Below are 17,826 nucleotides of genomic sequence, written 5' to 3'. Positions count from 1 at the left end.
AATCTGGCTTATTGATAGAGTAGCACCCTATCCCTTTGTTGGTTCAAAGGCAGATTTCTTCTGAAAACTATCTTGAAAACAATGCAGGACTTCGCCACCCCCTCCCTTGACAGGACAGTCTGTTTCTTGTAGCACATGACGTGGAGATGCTGCTGTTGGACTGGGGTAAACACAGTAAGAAATCTCACAACACCAGGTTAAAGTCCAACAGGTTTATTTGTAAGCAAAAGCTACGAGCTTTCAGGCCTCTGACCCTTCATCAGGTGAGGAAGGGTCCAGTGACCTGATGAAAGGTCAGAGACCCGAAAGCTAATGGCGTTTGCTTCCAAATAAACCTGTTGGAATTTAACCTGGTGTTGCGAGACTTCTCACTGTCTTGCAGCACAAGCAGCAGGGTACCGTTTTGAAGTGCAACTTGCGCAAGGAAAGATGTGCTTCCTCGCCGCTTGCCGTAGTGCCAGTTGCAGGGGCTTGTGGGAGTGGACGGCGAGGGGGAGGTAGAGAAGAGGTCATGTGCGACTGAGGCCTGGCTGGCTCGCGGAGGCTGCGACCGTTACGGAGAGCGCGAGGAGCGAGGGAGCGGCCGGCGCGAGCACCCCCGAGCGGAGCGCCATGTCTCGGCTCATTGTGAAGAACCTGCCGAACGGGGTGAGACTGAGCCGTGGCCCAGTGTCCTCACCATTTATAATCAACCCCCCCCCAACCCTTTTAATTCACATTTAACCGATCCCAGCGTGTTGTGTGTCTCTGCCCGTGTATATGTCTGCTTGCGTATGTGTATCCGTTTATCTGTCTGTGTGCACGTGTGTGTGTTGTGCTCTTGTTCGTCTAGTGCTGCCACAACTTCATCTTAAACCGGCAATGTCAGCAGCCCAGAGTCTAACTTGTGATCCATCCAGGTCAGAGCCGCAACTTGCTCAGTGGGTCATTACCAGCCCACATTTTACTGTAAAATATGCTGCTGCCCTTAAACGTAGAAATCGAGTCATAGAAACCTCACAGTACAGAAAGGGACTATTCGGCCGACTGACCACAATCCCACCCAGGCCCTACCCCCATATCCCTGCATATTTAACCGCTAATCCCGCTAAGCTACGCATCTCAGGTCACTAAGGGGCAATTTTTACATAGCCAATCCACCTAACCTGCACATCTTTGGACTGTGGGATGAAACCCATGCAGACACGAGGAGAATGTGCAAACTGCACGCAGACAGTGACCTAAGCCAGGAATGGAACCCAGGTCCCTGGAGCTGTGAAGCAGCAGTGCCAACCATTGTGCTACCGTGCTGCGCTTATTTAACCTAATTTCACCTGCATTTTGTAACATTGATTTTTTTTTTCCCAGAGCAGTTGCTCAACATCTAAACACAGCTGCTTTCTCAGGGTTGAAACTTTTGTCGGCTTGAAGGCAGGATCCCTTTGATAATGGAATGGACAGGAGTAAAAGCTCTTGTCAGACCAGTAGGGTGGCACAGTGATTAGCACTGCTGCCTCACAGCACCAGGGATCTGGGTTCAATTTCCAGCTTGGGTCACTCTGCACATTCTCCCCATGTCTGTGTGGGTTTCTTCTGGGGCCTCTGGTTCCCTGAAAGATGTGCTGGTTAGATGTGTTGGCCAAATTCTCCCTCAGTGTATCCGAACAGGTGCCAGAGTGAGCTTTCCCATAAACTTCATTGCAGTGTTAATGTAAGCTTACTTGTACCACTAATAAATAAACATTAATATAAATATCCAAATGTTACCTGTAATCTGGATAAACAGAATAATGTCTGAGATTGTTGTCCAGCAAGACATGTTGCCTATTTAATAAAAGCAAAAACTGCGAATGCTGGAAATATAAAATAAAAACCGAAAATGCTGGAAAAACCCAGCAGGTCTGGCAGCATCTGTGGGGAGAGACAGAGTTTTGAAAACTGCAGAAGCATCATTTAGCTCATAACATTAACTCTGTTTCTTTCCACAGACACTGCTAAACCTGCTGAGTTTATCCAGCATTTTGTGTTTTCATGTTGCTGATTTAAGTGCTGTGTATGATTTCTGTGTAAAATAATCTCTGGTTGGAGTATCAGTATACAAAGTTGTGTCTTAATTTTATCTCTGGTTGTTAATGTGTAAATTGTTCATTTCCCAGATGAAAGATGAACGTTTTAGAACTCTGTTTGGTGCCTTTGGAACATTAACAGACTGCACTTTGAAGTTCACAAAGGATGGAAAATTTCGAAAATTTGGATTTGTTGGCTTCAAAACAGAAGAGGAAGCACAAGCTGCTTTAAAACACTTCAATAAGAGCTACGTAGACACTTCCAGAATTGCTGTAAGTTTTGTGCAGAATTAATTTATTTTAAAGCATATTCTTTCACAAATGTGACTATTAGTTGTCATAATGTTGCTGGTTTGATCACTCAGTTCCTTGATGAAGGTGTTTATTATGCAGTGTGCTTGGTACAAGTACACATGTAGAAATGGATATTCACAAATTAGTACAAATCATATATGATACAATCCTGATGAATAGGAGCAAAGTGACAACAGATCACAACATTCAACCCATCTCCTGGGTCACCCTTTTCCCTCCCTCCAAGTTCTTCTTGACTTCACTTTTCTCTCCACGAGCCTCTGCATTCAAAGGATCATTCTTCACACTTTCCACCAACTCCAGCATACTATCACCAATATATCTTCCCCTCACCTTCCCTGCAGCATTTAATTGGGACTGTTACCTCTTTTACATCCTGGTCCATTCCGCCATTATTCCCAACACCTCATCCTCTTCCCACATAATCAAGTACATCATATGCCCCATTATCGCCTCCCTCCTCATCCAAGGGCCCAAACATTCCTTGAATGATTCACTTGCACTTTCAATTGTTCGCTTTATTTATTGCTCACAGTACCATAGAGTCAGAGATTTACAGCATGGAAACAGGCCCTTCGGCTGAACTTGTCCACGCTGCCCTCTTTTTTTAAATCCCAAAGCTAGCCCCAATTGCCTGCATTTGGCCCATATCCTTCTATACCCATCTCTTCTACATTGGAAAGGCAAAGCCTAGATTGGGTGGAATATCTTTGTGGAATATCTATGCTCAGTCAGCAAACATGATCCCCGACTTTCCTGCCGATTGCTATTTCAATTCATCATCTTGCTCTCATGGCTTGTTGCAATATTCCAATTAAGCCAAATGCTGGAAAAATAGCACCTCATCTTCCTACTCTGCACCATACAGCCTTCTGGACTTGCATTCAACAACTTTAGACTATGAACTCTGTTATCCATTTTGGTTACTTGAAAATCCAAACCTCAACCCCCAAATGGCTATTCTAACTTGTCCTTTGTTTTCAAAGAGTGCTGACCCTTGTTCTATTAACACATGCTGCTATCTGACCTTTATGCCACTATTTAACACTATCATTAACACTCCCTTTGACTTGTGTCCATTACATCTTTGTCACATCTCTCCTGAGGTTCCATCTACCCCTGACCTATCTTGCCTCACCAGCTCCACTCCTCTTCACAATCCATCACATTTTTACCTCTTCAGCTCAGAAGAGTTATACCAACTTGAAGTATTAACTATTTCTCTCTCCACAGCTGCTGCCGGAATTGCTGAGTTTTTTCCCAGCATTTTCTACTTTTATTTCAGATTTTCAGCATCTGCATTATTTTGCTTTTATTATATTGATAATTATTGTGTTGATTCCCCCTTCATTTGTAAATAACATTCACACAGCCATGCAAAATAATGCAGCGTTATGACAACATTGCTACACTTTGTCCATAAATATGAGATGCTATCTGTTCACCACTGTATGCTGGAAATTTCACTGTGTTTATCCACTCTGTTTACTAACAAACATAGCACTTAATATAAACACTGAAACATTTGATGTGTAATTAATCACCACTGCAATTCAAAGAACAAAGAACAACCCAGCACGGGAAACAGGCCCTTCGGCCCAACGAGCCCGTGCTGCCATTTCAACAAAGCATTTTCCTACACCTACCCTGCCCCGTGTGTATGTGAATAGTACCCCTAATGTAGCCAGATTCAGGGGAGAATAGTGTAGGGTCAATTTGGTACACCAGTCAGCCTAAGAGCACATCTTTGGGGTGTGGGAGGAAACCGGAGCACCTGGAGGAAACCCATGCAACCACAGGGAGAATGCGCAAACTCCCACAGACACAGGCCCAAATCCATGTATCTGCACGGCTAGCAGTGATAGTCACTGAGCTGTTGTGGTGCCCATCTGCTGGTCCAGGATTAAGCACACACAACAACACGAAGTACTAGGCCACTCTCGAAACCTCCAAGATCAGCCCACGCACGACCCACCGTGTGCATGCCCCTCGTTTGACAACAAGGTGGACCGACACCTGTGGATTAGAAGAGACAAAACATTAACATGTAATATTACATTTCCAACGTCGTCCTGAGGTTCTGACCCTTTTTAATACTGTCTTCTATAACCCTCCATCCCTGTTTCGCTCATGTGTCTATCTAAGTAAACCTTAAACAAGTCCAACGTGCCTGCCTCCACCACCTTACTTGGTAGCACATTCCATACCCCCACGAAGGTCTTTCACCCTCTGCGTGAAAGACCTTCCTCTAGTATCCAAATTATACTTCTCGCTTCTCGCCCCTCACCCTTAGATTGTGACCTCTCGTAATAGTTGTCCCCAATCTAAGGAAAAGCCTGCCACTGTTGACTGTATCTATTCCCTTCATTATTTTATACACCTCTATCAGATCCCCCCTTAATCTCCGTCTTTCTAAGGAGAAGAGCCCCAGTTTTTCCAATCTTTCCTCGTAACTCAGTCCTTCCATACCAGGCAGCATCCTGGTAAACCTCCTCTGCACTCTCTCCAGGGTCTCCACGTCCTTCCGGTAGTAAGGTGACCAGAACTGGACGCACTACTCCAAATGCGGTCTAACCAACGTTCTGTACAACTGAAGCATTAGATGACAGCTCTTATACTCTATACCCCTTCCTATGAAGGCTAGCATTCCGTAAGCTTTCTTCACAACCTTCTCTACCTGTGTTGACACCTTCAGAAACTTGTGCACCTGCACTCCCAGGTCCCTCTGTATTTCTATACTCTTAATCGGTCTACCTTTTATCATGTAACTCCTCCCTGCGTTATTCCTTCCAAAATGCATCACCTTGCATTTGTCAGGATTAAATTCCATCTGCCATCTATCTGCCCAATACACCAACCTATCTATATCCTGCTGTGTCACCTGACAATCTTCCTCAGTATCTGCCAATCCTGCCATCTTAGTGTCATCCGCAAACTTGCTGATCACACCATGTACACCCTCTTCCCAGTCGTTTATATATATTACAAAGAGGAGGGGTCCCAGTACTGAGCCCTGCGGCACGCCACTGGTGACTGACCTCCAGCCAGAAAAGGACCCTTCCACTACTACTCTCTGTCTTCTGTTGCCCAGCCAGTTTTCAATCCATCTAGCTACCTGTTCTTGTATCCCATGTGCCTTAACCTTTTCTACCAGCCTACCGTGAGGGACTTTGTCAAACGCCTTACTGAAATCCATATAGATGACATCAACGGCTCGTCCATCGTCAACCGTTTTTGTCACCTCCTCAAAAAATTCTGCCAGATTCGTAAGGCAAGACCTCCCCTGAGCAAAGCCATGTTGCATATCCCTAATCAGATCGCAATGCTCCAAATGCTTATACATCCTATCCCTAAGAATTTTTTCCAATAATTTTCCTACCACCGATGTCAAACTCACTGGTCTATAATTTACCAGGGTTATCCCTACTGCCCTTTTTAAACAGCGGTACCACATTAGCTACCCTCCAGTCCTCTGGGACCTCACCTGTGTCCAAAGAAGAGACAAAGATTTGCGCCAGAGGCCTAGCAATTTCATCTTTCACCTCCCTAAGCAGCCTGGGATAAATACCATCAGGCCCCGGAGCTTTATCCGTTTTTATGCTACCTAAAATCCCTAGCACTTCCTCCCTCGTAATGGATGTTTCCTTCAAATGATCTACAGCTCCCTCCAAGACATTACATGACACCAAACCCCTCTCCTTTGTGAATACCGACGCAAAGTATTCATTCAGGATCTCCCCCATTTCCTCAGACTCGATGCATAGCTCCCCTCCTTTGCCCCTAAGAGGACCAATTTTCCCTCTAACCACTCTCTTGCTCCTAATATAAGAGTAAAATGCCTTTGGATTTTCCTTAATCCTATCAGCCAAAGCCATTTCATGCCCTCTTTTTGCCCTTCTAACTCCCCTTTTAAGCTCCCTCCTACTCTCTCTGTATTCCTCCAGCGCTCTCTCCGTTCCCAGTTGTTTCCACCTAACATATGTCTCTCTCTTCCTGACCAAGTCTTCAATACCCCCTGTAATCCACGGCTCTCTAATCCTGCCTTTCCCATCCTTCCTCTTTGCCGGCACATGCCTTTCCTGCAACATGATCAGTTTGCCCTTGAAAGCCTCCCACTTACCAACCGTGGACTTGCCCGCTAACAACCCCTCCCAATCAGTGTCCTTCAGCTCCCTCCTAATCCGGCTGTAGCTCGCCTTCCCCCAGTTCAGCACCCTCCCCTTCGGACAGCACTCATCCCTTTCCATTTTTAACCTAAAGTAGACAGACTTGTGGTCACAGTTAGCCACACGTTCGCCTACCGCAACCTCAACCACTTGCCCCGGCTCATTACCCAACACTAAATCCAGTATAGCCCCCTCCCTAGTCGGGCTAGTTACGTACTGCTCCAAGGACCCTTCCAACACACATTATACAAACTCCTCCCCATCCGTACCTCCAGCTCTAGGCACCTTCCAATCCACTCCAGGAAGATTAAAGTCACGCGCTACAACCACCTTATTCTTTCTGCACCTATCTAAAATGTTTCTGCAAATACCTTCCTCCACTGACCTCGGGCTGTTGGGTGGCCTATAGTATACCCCTAGCATCATAATCTCTCCCTTTTTATTCCTCAACTCCACCCACAACGACTCGATCCCTAACTCCTCCATATTATCCTCTCTTAGGACAAGCTTGTTAAACCCCTTTCCTGATGATCAGTAATTGTAATTGCATTAATATAACTGCCTATCACTGTAGTAACAATTAATTATTGCAGAGCAGCTTAATATCAATGCTATTAGATCAGCCTGTACAAGACATAAATTTTAAATGCGACTCATAGTTGGAAAACGAGGACAGGTAACCCAAACTTTGATCAAAATCATAACATTTTGAAGGCAAAGAGAAGAGGCTCTAAAAGAAAGAGTCCCAGATTGTAGGATGAGGCATCGAGCAGGTCCCACCTACCCCAATACTGATGCCAATGCCCCATAAATTCAAACCCATTCCTCCCACACCAATCCCTGAGCCACCCATTCACTTCCTTAATCCTATCTACCCTATGCCCGTCTGCACTCGGTTCAGGCAGTAGCCCAGAGATAACCACCTTGTCGGTTCTACTTTTTAATTCCATTCCCAGCTTCTCATACTCCCTCCCCAGATCCTCAATTCCTGCTCCTATTTCTTATGTTCTTATGACTGCTGGGGTCTGGGCGCCAAAGAGCAGAGTTCAGAAGGTTGAAGAAAGTTATGATTAGAAGAGACAGTAGACTGAGAACAAAAGAGGGCGACAAAGATTTTGATAAAAGTAAAATAACTGCAAATGTTGGAAATTTGATGTATAACAAGAAGTGCTGGAAAAACTCAGCAGGATTGGCAGCATCCAAAGAGAAAAAGTTAACATTTCAGATCGATGCACTTCCATCAGAAGCGAAGAAAGATTGAAATGCAAAATAGCCTTAGCTAGTGGAAGGCAGGGAAGGGGTCTTGAAGAACCAAGGAGAAAGTCTGCAGTGGGATGCAGGTAAAAGGAGGTTAAAGAACAAACACTACCGTAATACAACAGCCAAAGAGAATGATATTAGGGAGAGTGAAGAAACGAAGCTCAGTCTGCAAGCACAACTTCAGGCTTCCAGTTGCTTGTCATTTAACTTTGCTTCCATGCTGATCTTTCTGTCCATGGCCTTCCGTAGTGTTTCACTGAAGGTCATCAGAAGCTCAAAGAACAGCACCTCCTTTTTGACTTGCAGCCTTCTGGACTCAACATTGAGTTCAGTAACTTTTGATAATAAACTCTGTCATCTTGTTCTGTGTTTTTTTCCTTGCTAGATTGGTCGTCACCTTGTTTCTTTTTCCCTTCGTGTTACATTCAGAATTTTTTTTTGATGTCAGCCACACCTCATTTGGACATTTATTTCTTTGCTATATCCATTACCACTCTTTGGCTGCTGTATCATGAAATCTTGTTACTTAATCTTCTCTGGTCTCCACCATATCAGAAACCTTCTCCTTTATTCTTCTCGTCTCCTCCCATTTCCACAGCCTTATAATTTTTGACATTTGTCTGTCTTCAATTCTGATGGAAGATCATCAACCTAAAACGTTAACTCTGTTTCTGTCCACAGGCTGTCTGTACTGCTAAGCTTTTTGAGCATTTTCTGTTCCTCCTGCAAAGATTTTGAAATCAGTGTGTTGAAGAATAGGTAGCCAATGTAGATTAGCAAAGACAAGGTGGAGGATCACGATTTTTCATGATAGGTTCAATGTGAGGGGCAGGAGGTTTAGTGGGGAATGTGAGGAAAAACTTTTTTACCCAGAGAATGGTGACAGTCTGGAATGCGTTGCCTGGAAGGGTGGTGGTGGGTATTCAAAGGATCTTTTAAATATCCTTTAAAAGATATTTGGATGAACACTTGGCATATAACATTCAGGGCTATGGGCAAAGTGCTGGCAGATGGGATTAGGTGGGAGTTAAGGTGTTTCAAATGTGCAGGTGCGAACTCGATGGGTCAAAGGGCCTCTTCTGTGCTGTATGATTTTGTGATTCAGAGAAAGCCAATTTAAGTTGATCGGCAAAAGAACTAGAAGGGGTATGAGGAAAATCTTTTTACGCATCAAGTGGTTAGGATCTGGAATGCACCACCTGAGAGTATGGTGGAGGTGTCTTTGAATTGTGGCTTTCAAAAGCAGATTAGGTAAGCACTTGAAGAAAAGTTACAGGCAGAGTAGGAAAAGCAGAGTTAATCAAGCAGTCAGCATGGAAACAAAGAACTCAGTGTCCTCCTGTGCTGTAATCTTTCTCTGATTCTATAAAAAAAAACCATTTTCTTTACAGTGTCCTCCGTAAAAGTTGGAAAATAAATTATTTGTAAAATATAAGAATGCATAAATTCTTTAATGACTGAACAGTTTGGACATATCTGGTAAATCGGGCTGTCTATCTGGTTATCCACATGTGGTTGGTAGAGTGGGATATATTATATATTTACGGAATCCACTTTGGAACTGATAGAATTTTTCACACACCATTTGTAACTTCATTGGGAATGTAGTTTCTGCTGAAGTTTCAGACTTGTCAACAGGTGTGAAGACAATATTTTATTGCTGCAACTTTGAATAAACACTGATGGCTTTAATGTGTATTATAGGTGGAGTTTTGTAAGTCATTTGGGGATCCATCTTTGTCCAGACCATGGAGCAAACACTCGCAGAAAAATCTGGCTGCGGCACTTCCTAAACAGGCAAAACAGAAATGTCAAGTGGAGCAAAATAAGGTAATTTATTTTGCAAATCCAATCCCCAGTAAAAATCAAAATGAGTACAAAATAAGCACAAGTGACTTAAAATTGACATTTTTGCTAAGTTTTCAATAAATATTTTGAAGGGTTTGAATTTTATTTAAAAATTGTGTTCTCAAGTACACAGTTGTTAAAATAAAGGCATATTTGGTATATTGTGGTTGAATTGGTGCCAATAAGAAATGGTATTTGAAATTAATTGAGTGCAATTAGTTTTGGATTTTCTGTAGATTTTTAATGCTCTTGCACACGTTAGCTGAAGAATAGCCAATGCTGCAGCCTTGTACAAGGAAAGAAGTGAAAAATAATATCTAAACCATTATACCAAAACTGGTAGATAAAATTATAAACGGTAAAATTGACTGATGACACAAATGTAGATGGTTTGACAAACTGAGAAATATTGTAAAATTAAATTTTGTAGACGTTTGAATGATAACGAATGGATAGGCAGTTGGCAGGTTTAAATTTGGTTAAGTCCAAGTAGTGCATTTTAGTGGAAAGTGAAACAAGAAATAGGAGTATTCATTTAATGCAAAGGCACTGAAAAGTTTAAATGCATAATATTTCAAAAAAAAACTGTCCAGTGGCATTTTGGCTCCTTTAAATACAGACAGCCCAGATTGTGCTGGATTGGTGCATCTCACTGCATGTTCTATTTCAATCGATCTTTGGCCAGAGTTTCTGGAATGTGAGCTAATAGTGGCGTAAAGAGCAGAAAGGCATCGAGGATCTTGATGCCTGTTTTATCCCAAACATTGAGATTTAGGATTGAGAAATAAATAGAAACAACTGAGGAGGAGGAGGATGAATTAAAATGGGTAAATTTCATGTTGAATTTGGGTATTTAACAGAAATAAAGAGACGGAAAGGAAAGATATGATTGAGTGAAAAATAAAAGATAAAGGAAAAGTAATTTTTAAAAGAAGTCTTCTTGAACAATACACAACCTGACAGACTGAGACTCCATACTTACTGCCTGAGCAAGAAGGGTTGATTGGCAGCCATTATCAATTAACAATTTGTTAACAGGATACATGTGTTTTGAATTGTGAGAATTAGCTTTCTGTGGCGAGGCTTCTTTATATTCTTCCATGAAATTTAGCTATTGCTAGCTAGGCCTATTTCTAATTGTCCTTGAGAAGATGGTGGTGAGCCGCTGCCACCTTAAACTGCTGCAGATTAGTGAGCCATTAATGTGCAACTGTGGCTGCTTTGCAGCAAGGATAAGCGTTCAAGGTCAGTTTCACAAAGCTAACGACAGAGCAGCACATTTCACCCAGCAACTTGTGATTCACGCTTCAAGTGGTATCTTTTTTTTGTTTCAAGTTCTATCTGATTTGCATGTTTATAACAAGAATATGTCGTTCACATGCTGCTATTATTTCATCAAAATCTGGCCAAGATTCAGTACAGAAGTAAAGATGTCCTGATGAATTTAAGCAAAGCATTAGTTAGGCAACAGAACTTTGTGTTCAGTTTTGGGAATCCAACTCTAGAATTTCATTCAAACCATTGAGAGAGCAAACAGCCTAAATTTATCAGGATGATGTCAGTGATTTGATAACTATCATTATAAGAGAAAACTTGAGATAATGTGACAATTTAATAGAGATTTTTAAATGCTGAGTTTGGATTGAATGAATCAAGAAATATAAGCATCGAACTTCCGATCTCTCTGAGGCGTTGTATCTGAGAGGAACTCAGAAGATGCTATGCGGTGTCCGCCCCCAGAAGTTCCCATGCACAGACTGCATGGCATTGCCCAGGACGTTCCAACCTCTGTTGGCCAATATTCTGCGCTGGAAACCATCCAATACTTCGGTTAAAACCACTTCCAACCCCTGGATAAGAATGCTAGTGGACCCCTCCCTGACCCATCCTTACCTTCTAGACTTCTCAAAGTATCTGGGATCTTTAAACTTGTCTAGTTTATAACAGCCAGTGTCTTAAAGAGAGGACATGGCTTCAGTTCCCCAGACACTGCTGCCTTGCACTTGAAGGCCTCTAGAGTTGCTATGTTGCACGTTTCTCTCCAGGCCTAGGTTTGAAGGTTGAGCGGGAAATATGCAGCTCCTGATTAACATGTAAAAAGTAAAAGTAAAAAGTTGTCACTCGTTGCAAGTTCTGGCCATAATTCCCTCCTGTTGAATCTGTGATAAGAGGGCATTAATTTAAAATGATTATAAGAAAAATGAGCAAAATTATGCGAAGATTTCAATGCATGGGGTAATTGGAGCATGGAATATATTCCCCCTGGGGAGTGGTTGAAATAAATAGCATTGCGTCTTCCAAAGGTCAACCAAATATACATTTGAAACAGGAAGATTATGGACTCTCATAAAGTGATAGGATGAGGTTGGACTTGTTTTAATAAAGAATTAGCAAAGACATAATGGGTCATATGGCCCCCTCCTGAATTGTAAGATTCTATGGCTCTTGAAATCTTCTATCATTAGATTTGTTATGAAATAGTTGTCTATTATTGGGATCAGTGAAACATCAAGTATTTTCTGCATATACTGGGCATGCACCTGTTAGAATCAGCCATTCTAGCACATACATAGTTTTTGCATGTGATGGCATTTTGAATTCTGTTTAAGGGTTTTAATAGTATCTAGTAGCAGTATCAGAGTATTGCAATATTTAGAGGAAAATCTTTTCAAGTCATGATCTGTTTTAAAGACATGCCATATGATTTCAGAACCAATAAGATGAAGGTTAATGGCTTTTACCTCATTTGCTTTTTGTAATCATCTGAAAGGTACAATAAGGAAAAGTATACTTTACTTACAAATTTGCCGTTGCAGGATACAAAAAAGAAACCCGTCATTGAAAGCCTGGAACTTGTGAGTAGGAATTTGAGTTTGTGTTGGAATACATTGATTCTTGATCCCTGTTAATCCATAAACAACTTTTGTGCTGGAAATAATTCTTGGTTCCATCTTTTCCCAAATCTGAAGGAAGATGAGGAGTTTAAAGAATTTCTGGCTGTCTATCAGAGCCGTTCCAAAGCACCCACCTGGACTAATGATACCTTACCTACAAAGAAAGAAGATACTCCAAAGGTGGTTGATTATCTGAACTTTGATTTGGAAGATTCTGAAGAACTGAGTGAGGAGGAGGATGAAAATATCAAAGGAACAAAAAGTGAATATATTAGCTTTGATTGCATTACCTTATATATGTCCCCTTCTTATAGGTTTGTTGTTTTATAGCACTTCCTCATTCACGTTCTAATGTAATCAATGTGCTATATTTTTGTTCATACCCTGTGAATACCAGAAATTGGGTATCTGCTCGAAGGGGACATACAAGTGGAAATGGATGAGTGATGATCAGGAAGCTTTTTGTTGCTGAATTAATTAAGTGATCACTTTGTAACAAGAGTATCCGGACTTGATATGTAACTGCCCAAATACTGATTTGGCATCCCATTAAAGAAAGGTATTGATTGGAAGGTTAGTTTTTTTCCCAATTGGATGAAAGAGTCTTGGTTTAAGATTTGGATAATCCCTTACAGCAATAAAGTGGCACTGATCATGGTCTCGAAAGAAATTGCCCACTGGTATTATATAAGCTTGGGGTGGATTCTCTGAACTTTTTTGTGCCTGCCTGGCTGCAAGTGAGAACAGAGAACAGAGTTCCAGCCAAAACTCCATTCACTTTCAGCAACACTGGAGAGTCCCAGCTGTGGATGAGGTTGGAGAATTTGACCTGTTTTTGAAGTATCTTTCTTTTTCCAGGCAAACAACAACAAACAAACAAAAACGTTGCATTGAAAAATGAAATATCTGATATGGATTACTTAAGGTCAAAAGTAGTGAAGGCTGAAGGCAATTCTGAAAGTGATGATGAATCTGCAGCTGATGAAGAAAATGAACTAAAGCCATCCACTGACGGAAGTGTACTATTACATACAGATAGTAGTTGTGAAAGTGGAGAAAAAAAGCAAGATGGCAAACCAGAGAGATCAACACCAACACCAGTGTTGAAGAAGAAAAAAGAACTGGAGGTCCGTAACTTTTTTCATTGTGTTGTTAATTTTTTTAATGATGTCAAAATATTATTTTTCAGTGTAGCTTATTTTTGTTCAGGAATACTGACACGGTGTCCAACATCCTTGTTCCAAATTTGGATCGCATCTGGTGTGTGTCAAAATATAATGCATTATTTAAAAAACTTCACCTTGGTATTTGCATAATTATAAATATCTCAATAAGTGTACTGATTAGGTGAATCTTGGATTTATTTAGTTGTTTTAACTGTGCATTTTAAAGAAATTTGTTACAAATTTTTCTCAATTTTAGGTATTTATTTATCGAACTAAACATTCTGTATTATTTGGTTAACTTTAACAGAATAAATTTGCATTATATGTTTGACCCCAACTTCCAAACAAACGTGAAAAAATAAGGTGCAACATTATTAATAGCTTTCTCACTGTTGACTCTGATACTTATTTCTTTTCAGAAACAAACCCGCCAAAATGAACCTACAACTCTGTATACTTTGAAATTGCGAGGGGCCCCCTTCAGTGTGAAAGAGGTACCAATCATATATGATTTGAGTTTTCTACCACAGTCCTGCTTAATTCCTTATGTGAACAAACGCCTGCAGTGCTGAAAAAAGGCAAATAAAAATGTATGCAAATTTTGTTTCATGGCAGTGTTGACATATTTACAAATTATGTGAACAGATTTTTAATCTGTTTAAAAGAAACAGCTTGCTGAAGCCTGTAATGTTTACTGCTCACATACGAATAAAATATTTTTATGACCTGTTGAGTGTGGGAAGAAACAGCCCTTTTTCATTTTGATAAAAGTTGGAAATTTTAAATTACCTGAAAATTTAAGTGAAACACAGGCTATCAGTCCTGTATATACAAGGATTGAGTTTGTCTATACATTCATGTGATGTACTGATCTTTCTCCAGAAACAAGTAAGAGAGTTCTTTGTTCCGACAAAGCCTGTGGCTGTCCGAATTGTCAGAAATGCCAATGGCAATGCAACAGGTTTGTAACCAATTCAAATGTACTTCTATAATATGTTTTGTTTTGAGGAGTAATGTTGCATTTTTTTAATCAGTCTCTCAAACAAGAAATACTCATTTTATATTGAATTCCATTTTTTACATCATTAGAAATCTTCAATCTTTCACTATTTTTTGTGAAATGGTACCCAGCAATTATCTTTCACTTGAAAGTAATTTATTGTATGATGAGAAAATGGCAAATTATTTTGTTGATTTTACTCTGTATCGTGGAATGTATGTTAATAACAATTAATAACAATTTTCTGTTGATCTCCAGAGAAATAACTTTCCATTAATTAAATTCACCGAATAGCATGGTGACCGTGAAACAAACCCTACTTTACAGTAATTGGGCAAAAATAATTACTGAATTTTAAACTTGAATGATATTCCATTTTATATGGAATTAGGGTTAAAATTGCAATCAATTAATGTTGCATATGTTTTTAGATTAAAGAACTGGAATTTTCACTAGCCTTACCTGTCATTGCTTGTATACTTGCTAATTTTATGCATCATTAATGATCTGCCCATTGAACATGTGCATCTGTGTGCATGTGGAAATTTTAAGTATTTGAGTATGGATCAGAAACCCCAAGGCATACTATGAAGTCAGATTAGACCCCAACAATTTGCTGTTTTGGCATTAATGTAAGGATATAATGTTTCACCCAAGGCACGATTCTACTGACACACTGGGAATCTTTTGTCAAAATAAACTTTGTTTAACACAGTTTAACAAATGTATTCGCTTAACATTTAACAATTAATACATAAACTTGACAAGGTACAATTCTTGACTGCTAACTTATCCCTATGAGTTCCAATTCAAACAATATTCCCCATAAAGACTTAAATCCCTCTTTGAAATCAGTTAGTAAAACACAGGCTTACGTGATTGTACTAGGTTGCCACTAGCTTTCAAGACAACTTTCAGAGAGAGAGAGAAAAACGCATCTTGCTTACTTAAGGACCAAGCAGGAATTGCTTGTCATTTTAAAATGAAAAAGAAACTGTTTTTCCCTGAAAGCTTCCATTAAGCACATGACTCTCTGTCAATCAACCTAATCAAAACACCACTCTAAAACCCGAAGGGAGAAACCAAGTAAACACAAATGCATTAACTTTGTTTAAGACAAACACACTATTAGCTAAAATGAGTTATCCTGCAATCTCAGTATGGAGTTACATACTTTTTTCAGACAGATTGAGTCCTTGCAAAAAAAAATTGCCCTTTGCATGAAACATGATATAAATATATTTCTTAAAGGCACAATATCATCACATAAGCAGCACATAACTTCTTGGTGTCTTGCCAATACAGTAGTCATTTTTCATCAAGCAAGCCAAATAAATTAAAACCATCTGCTTACTCTCTACAATTTTACCTTATTCTTGTGGCAGTGTGAAGTGCGTCAGTCACATGATGCTTGCTTCCCTCCAGTCTAGTCCTTGCTTACAGTATTTTCATTTTCTGATGCATTATCCAAATCAGTATTCTCTCCTGGAATCATAGACAACTGTTGCCTCACCACCACCATCACAAGGGCAACTGGGGATGGGCAATAAATGCTGGCCTTCCCAACGATGCTCACATCCTGTGAAAGAATTTTAAAGAAAATAATAATTTCTTGACACTTGCTGCTCAAGTTCTTTCACTCCACTTTTCATCACAGCATCCTGGTGCTGCCATCGGTTGCCGTCCTGTAAGACAATCCTTCATCTTTCTCAATTTCTTTGTTGCCTTTAACATTGTTGACCGTTTCATTTTCATCTGCAGTCTGCAACGATTGCACCCTCCATTCATATGTACTTAAATCTTGTCTAATTCCAGTTACAATATCTTCTTTAAAGTTTCTCCTCATGTCTCCACACAGTCTTCCCTAGATCTATATCTTTGAAATACACACATATGAATTAGGTGCATGAATTAACCCCTTGAGCGTGCACTGCTATTCAATAAGATTGTGACCTTAACATCACCAGCCTGCCTATCCTTGTTACCTTTAGATTCTTGACTAACGTGAATTAATTTACCAGTAACCTTAAAAATATTCAATGATCCTGCTTCCACCACTTCTCTGGGAAAGAGAGTGCCACAGACACCTGACCCTCTGGTGGAAATGATATCTTCTCATCTCCATCTTACATGGAAGACCCCTTATGTCCCCAAGTTCTGGCCTACCCGCTCCCAAAGAAAAAAATCCTTTCAGTGTCCACAGAAAACCTCTTCAGGATCTTATATGCTTCAATAAGATCGCTTCTCTTTCAGCTAAACTCATTATCTAAAATTCTTTCACCAAGATATAGGTCAAACCTTTCCTCATAAATAACACCTCATCCAAGGAATCAGTTGAGTGAACTTTCTCAACAACTTCTAATGCAATTATGTCCTCTCCTAAACAAAAAGACCATTCAAGGGACTATTCATTATCTGTGCAATCCGTTGAAACATCATCTGTTTGCACAGGGTAGTTTTTGCACACCTGCAAAAAAAATAGTCCACTCTATTCTTTGTTCTATGGTATATTCTCAAACTGGCAAAAAAACTTTCCAACTGCTTGGCTGATAAGTACTGGATGATTTGTAATTGCCTTTACTTCAGAATCTGCAAAGCAAAAAAAAATTAACGACCTTTTTCCTCCACTACTACCCCCTGCCTCCCCCACCACCTTTCAATAAGTATTCACCTTCGTTTCACAGAGTCATCGAGGCTTATATAATGGAAACAGGCCCTTTGGCCTAATTTGTCCATGCTGTCAACTGATTCCTCAACTGATTCAGCATTCCTGGCTGCTCTTTAGATAAATCTGATGGTACACAATTTTGGTATCTTGGTCAATCCGGAGTCCAGCTTTCTAATTCACATTAAGACAATTGTCAAGTTTGCATTTTTCCATCCCTGTTACATTGTTTGGTTACATTACTTTTTAACCCATTTTTTGGCACCATGTCTAAAACGTGATTTTGCAAACTTTCTTCTTGGTAAGTTCCATCTCCATGTACCACATTTAACTAATTTTCTTACCTTTATCTTAATCTAACACAGGGATAGCTGCATTGTGTCAGCCCGCATTGGATTGAATTGATCAAACTTTCTTTAGTACTTGTGAACTATTTCTCTGTCTCTAGATTATTGTTTTTTATGGGA

The 17,826-nt window shown here is 40.3% G+C and overlaps 1 protein-coding gene across 3 annotated transcripts in view; it reads left to right on the top strand.

The window, feature by feature from the left end:
- The first annotated feature begins 492 nt into the window (after positions 1–492).
- rbm19 (RNA binding motif protein 19) overlaps positions 493–17,826 on the top strand; it is a 249,000-nt gene continuing 231,666 nt past the window's right edge. For all 3 annotated transcript variants that reach the window (XM_080208402.1, XM_080208404.1, XM_080208405.1), the window contains exons 1-8: positions 493–648; positions 2,136–2,318; positions 9,491–9,616; positions 12,451–12,489; positions 12,604–12,790; positions 13,387–13,655; positions 14,114–14,188; positions 14,577–14,655. In XM_080208402.1, coding sequence (XP_080064528.1) covers positions 613–648; positions 2,136–2,318; positions 9,491–9,616; positions 12,451–12,489; positions 12,604–12,790; positions 13,387–13,655; positions 14,114–14,188; positions 14,577–14,655 — 994 coding nt within the window. In that variant the 5' untranslated portion in view covers positions 493–612. The remainder of the gene's footprint in view (positions 649–2,135; positions 2,319–9,490; positions 9,617–12,450; positions 12,490–12,603; positions 12,791–13,386; positions 13,656–14,113; positions 14,189–14,576; positions 14,656–17,826) is intronic.

This window comes from Carcharhinus amblyrhynchos, chromosome 20 (genome assembly GCF_965287045.1).
Source record: "Carcharhinus amblyrhynchos chromosome 20, sCarAmb.v2.hapA, whole genome shotgun sequence".
NCBI classification, from domain to species: Eukaryota; Metazoa; Chordata; class Chondrichthyes; order Carcharhiniformes; family Carcharhinidae; genus Carcharhinus; species Carcharhinus amblyrhynchos.
Note: the sequence above shows the minus strand (reverse complement) of the source record. Positions and strands in the feature narration are given on the sequence as shown.